The sequence below is a fragment of the Rhodamnia argentea genome, chromosome 9, assembly GCF_020921035.1.
Source record: "Rhodamnia argentea isolate NSW1041297 chromosome 9, ASM2092103v1, whole genome shotgun sequence".
Classification (NCBI taxonomy): domain Eukaryota; kingdom Viridiplantae; phylum Streptophyta; class Magnoliopsida; order Myrtales; family Myrtaceae; genus Rhodamnia; species Rhodamnia argentea.
In genome coordinates, this window is record NC_063158.1 from 23,845,346 (window position 1) to 23,850,408 (window position 5,063).

The 5,063-nt window shown below is 40.5% G+C and overlaps 1 protein-coding gene across 1 annotated transcript; it reads right to left on the bottom strand.

The window, feature by feature from the left end:
- Window positions 1–1,868: 1,868 nt before the first annotated feature.
- Window positions 1,869–4,708, bottom strand: LOC115739769 (E3 ubiquitin-protein ligase CSU1). Its single transcript, XM_030673020.2, has 2 exons — window positions 4,321–4,708; window positions 1,869–2,729 (listed from the first exon to the last, which is right to left on the bottom strand). Exons 1-2 carry the CDS (start codon window positions 4,557–4,559, stop codon window positions 2,054–2,056), a joined length of 915 nt encoding a protein of 304 aa, XP_030528880.1. The 5' UTR covers window positions 4,560–4,708; the 3' UTR covers window positions 1,869–2,053.
- Between the last annotated feature and the right edge of the window lie 355 nt (window positions 4,709–5,063).

The window sequence follows — 5,063 nt, forward strand, 5'->3', positions numbered from 1 at the left end:
CAAATGCAGTAAATGGCCCCGTTACAAGCCAACTTCAGAGTTCTTTTATACATAGAATTGCCCTCCAAGAATTCCACAGCCCAAATGAATTCATAATTCCTGTCCCCAGTAGCCTTTCGCACACCACAAAGGTCACTCAGTGAAGACCACACAGCCTTAAGAGGAGTCAATGAATCTCCTTGTCCACAAAGTTAAACATAAGAGAGAGTTTCTTTGACGGCATCCGAACAGATTGATAGATCTCACGAGTTGAAATGCAATAGTAGGTGACCCTTTTGTGAGCTTGGCCTCATAGTTTAATTCCAGTTCGGAGCATAATTGTTTAAACTTTCTTGAGAGGAAAAACATGGTCGACGTCAGGGGAGGGCTGTAGTTAGGTCATGGATATAACGTCGTGCATGTGCTTTTCTTTGTTATTATATGTTCCAAATGACTAACATTGACTTCAAAAACCAGTGACGTAACAGCTGCCCTGGAAGAGGGAAGAAGAAAGCCGAGACGCAGTTCCGTTAGGATGACACTACTATGAATACAACCATCGAATGGTTTCGGGAGAAATTATCCGATCAGTTAGTCCTAAACATATTGGATGAATGTCGATTTAATCTTAAAAGCTTTTAAACTTTGGCAAAATAGTCCTAAACTTTTGTGTGAAACTTCAACGTAATCCTTCTACCCAATTTTTGTTAAAAATCGCTAATGTGATAGTGTGACACTTAGGATGGTCAGCAATGACTAGACCGCCATGTTAACTATTCCCGATGAAAATTGGCTGAAAGAATCACATGAGAAACTCATGCAAAGGTTTAGGATTAAATTAACAAAAATTTAAGATAAAATTGATATTCATATAATAAGTTTAAGATTGGTTAGGCAACTTCCCCATGGATTGGAAAGCAATCATGCTCGGAACAATGCTGGTAAAAAATAATTGCTTTTGATGTCAGGGAATGCAAAGGCAGTTGACTAATTAATTGGATCCAAGTGCACACCATGTGCCTCCGCTTGATGAGAGAGCTACGAGGGCGTCTACACATAGCAAAACAACAAACGCATGGAGGTTGGGCTTTAGTTTTCCACTATTTTTTTTTTTTTGGTCAGATAGTTTTCCACTTTGAACAACTGAATTTTTGCAGGTTTATCTTCAATGTCAACTCCAATGGTCAATTGGCAAAAACAAAACCCCAATTACTTGTGATTTCGTCAAAAGGTAGGCCTGTCAAAATGAATCATAAACTATTTCAATATTATATGGACTAATTATATTTAATAAATAGGTCATAAATAAGTTTAAATATAATACAAGTATTATATAGGTTATAAATTTGTCGTAAATGGCTTGTTTACAATTTACTTAGGCCAACACACCCCTATGACTCTTTCATTCTCTCTCGGCCTCACTTGATCTCGTGCTCGTTCACTCCAAACTCTTACCTCAATTTGGGTATGAGTTTTTCTAAATTGAATTATATATGCAATTGTGGTAGGAATATGGTTCGGATTGGGTCGAATATATGTTGGGTATTGATTACTAGATTGTGCAATGTAATAAATGGATTATAAACAAATTAAATTGATCTATTTCTGTTGAACTATTTATGACATAATTCAAATTCAATTCGATCTACTCATTTGACAAGTGTAATAAGAGATTTGGAATTGGGGAGTGGAGTTTTCGAATTTGATTTGGAAAATTCTCTAGAGATAAGTGAGATGACAGTTGTCTTTGCATCAAGTGGCACATCATTTGCCACATTGGCAAGCTGTAGGATTTAAGGGAACATTTTGGGTAATTTAGAACCTAGCATCTTTGAAAAGCCTCAATTAGGTATAGATGTGGCCGTTGGTGAAATTTGAGAACGCACTTTAGGAAAATCTGGAACGCTTCGGATTAAAAAATTCATTTGATGGGTACATTTACATCGCCATTCTACACAAAAGGACATACAGAGCACAACTGGATATCTTAATTAAGCAAAATTCGAAATTAGCCACCCCCATTTTCCTCTAACAAAATAAACATGTTGGCTGAGACACAACTAAAAATTAAGATTCAGGTCTTCATTGCAGGTCTCACCAGCCCTAAACCTGAACCACTCCCCAAATGTTTGAACTCGGTCGCTTGGAGATGATCCCCATGCCCAGCGAAACCTGTCCCGCCCTTTTCCAACTTCACTAAGTTCCGCTCTTTACATGGCTTATCGCAAACAAGACAAACCTTATCGACGACAATAAACTTCTCTGCGCATTTCTTGCAGAAGACATGCCCACAGGAGCTAAGCGCAGCTAGTGACACAGTGTTGGTCAATGTGACCTTGCAGCTAGGGCATATATATGTCTTGTCCAGGGAGTTAGGTTTCTTCTTCTCACTGGTGTCTTCTACGAAGCAAATAGGAAAAAGGGTCTTCAGCTTTAGTTTCTCCTTGCCTTCTGGGCAGACTGTGCCGGTGGATGGTGCCTCTACCTTAAGAGGAGCTTCTGGAGTAGCTGAGGGTAGCCAAAATGCCTTCATGGTTCGAAGTGCTTCCTCCTCGTAAGAAGTAACCTTGACACTGTTCGCACCATGGAAACCATTCTTGTCTTGGCTGTGATTTTTATCAGTGTATTGAGGTACTGCACCGTGGTTTTGCTGATCGAATGCATCAAGTTCCCTAGCTTTCTGCAGCATTAGCCTCTCTTCTTCCTCTTCTTTCTCATGCTTCTCCTGAGCATCATGAGCAGCTATTTTTCTGCCAGTTCATGAAGACTTTTAGCACGGCACCAGCAATAGGGAGGAAATGGTAACTAGAAAATGATGGATGTCAGATGTTCTCTCCAGTTATTTTCCCACTTTTTGTAAGATCAAATCACTCAGATAGATTTAAATCCAAATAGTATGGTTGGCTATAGAAAACACCCACTTTCGTTTTTTAAGTCTCAATCAAGCATCTTTTGTTGCACATAATTCTTTTCCAAAGAGGCACATGAACTTAAAGCTCCTACCTCATCAAACCAACGATCGGAAAACTTCTAGACTAGCAGAGATTCAAACAAGAATTACATATTACAGAAAGCTTTCACATGTTACTGAATTGTCTTTTCACGAGGGGACAGCTCAGATGTCAGCGTACATGAAAGTGTCAACCCCTACCGCCAACCAAGTACACAGAAAAATAAGTCATCTTACTCTCTGAACCAGCCAAAGGAATTTTAAATTACTTCTGGGTCAACAGAAGAACCTATATCCCAGCAAAAGCCACCACAATCCCTCTCCCTCCACACTACAAACTGCTTTCTCACATGAAAGCCCATGCACACACAGTGGCACAGATGCACAAAGATGGAAAAAAGGCTATGCTCTTTCAAAATTATGACTTGCCCAACTCAACAACCTTCCACAAGCCAAGAAATGCCCATGGCCAAAGGCTTAGATAACCAGCAGTTCAGGACTCTGGCCGCTAGGACAATTTACCTCCTACCTGAGGAAGAACTACCATGGGGACCGATAACCTCTAGCTACAATTTCAGTTATCCAGTACTGTCAAACACTGCCTAGCAAAAGAGCAACCTTTGTTACTCTCTGTCTTTTCAGGTTATCTTCCAAAAAGTTACATCTTTAAACATGGAGCTGCTGGTCCCAGTTAGAAGAGTTAAGTTGTAAAAGTAGTAGCACCGACCCATTAGATCGAAAAGGGGAAAAAAAAAGTATTACTGACCAGCTTAAAGAGACACAAAACAGCCTCCATTGCTAGACGTTTCAACTGGACTGAGATATGGTTCAATATCTCGATCAACTTTCTTGAAGCATCAACCAAGCTTCAATTCTTATGCCCAAAGCGTTCAAATACAATCTATGCCAAGAAAAGAATCCTACTGCACAGAGAGTATGGATTCAAGAAATCTGACAGTATCTGTTTGGAATTAAACTTTGACCAGTCAGAACGCCAAGCAGGAAATGAACGAGCAAAATTTCAATTTCGGACATCTGAATACCCTTAAGGACACTAACTGCCCAAAATCCAAATACCCTGACGAAAATCAACCATAATTTGACGAAAATCAACACAATCCCCTGACGCCCTCAGAGCCAAGCAGGAATCGAACGAGCTGATTTTCAATTTCGGACATCCGAATACACTCAAGGACACTAAAATGCCCAAAATCCAAAGATAGTTCCACTTTAATCCCTAATTTGTACAAAAAGACGAAGCACATGCCACCACGAAATCGGACAAATCCACACAAACGCCCTAACACAAGCGAAATTGATCAGCTCAGCACATCGGAATTCACCTCGAATCACATCAACAGATTACACACGAACCAAAATCAGAGCCGCACCTTTGGATGTCCTTCTTCTGGGCCAAGAGGCACTCGAGGATGCACTCCTTGCAGAACACGTGTCCCTTCTGGCAACACAGGGGGTCTATGAAGGGCTTGAGGCAGAGGCAGCAAGCGTCGAAGGGCTTGATCGAGTCCCTGCCGAGCCTCTCCTTCTGGGTGCCGTACCCGAGCTTCCGCTTCTCGTCGTAGGTGAAGAACGCGAGGTCATTGTTGTTCTTCGAGTGTCTCTGAGGCATTGTCAAGCTTCTGAACTAGATCGAATCAGAGAGAGAGAGAGAGAGAGAGAGGAATCGATGAAGAAGGTTGCAGAGTGAAATTTGGGGACGAAAGTAGGGGTAATCGCTGCCCTAGAATTGAATCCCGAACCGTCTTATAAATTTGCTTTCCCTTTTTACCCCCCGCTTTCATGAAAATTTTCAATCAAGGGCAACTCTAGAATTGTTATGCTGTGGCATCGGTGCGTTTGAGAATTATTGGGTGGAAACCAATTGAGCTAGTCCCACAAGCTAGATTAAGACAATTTAAAAGTTCAAGAATATACTGACACTGTACAAGTTGAATAATTTACTTGCTGAGCATTAGTCGTACAAGAATTGATTTGCTAAGTGATGCAATTTCGAGCGATCTTGAAATATAACTCGCTTGTTTAAGCGTTCACTTATTTTGTACATCTAATGATGAGTTTGTTTCACAGAAAACTCAAGATTTGACAAACATTTTTCGAAAATGCAAGGTTATAT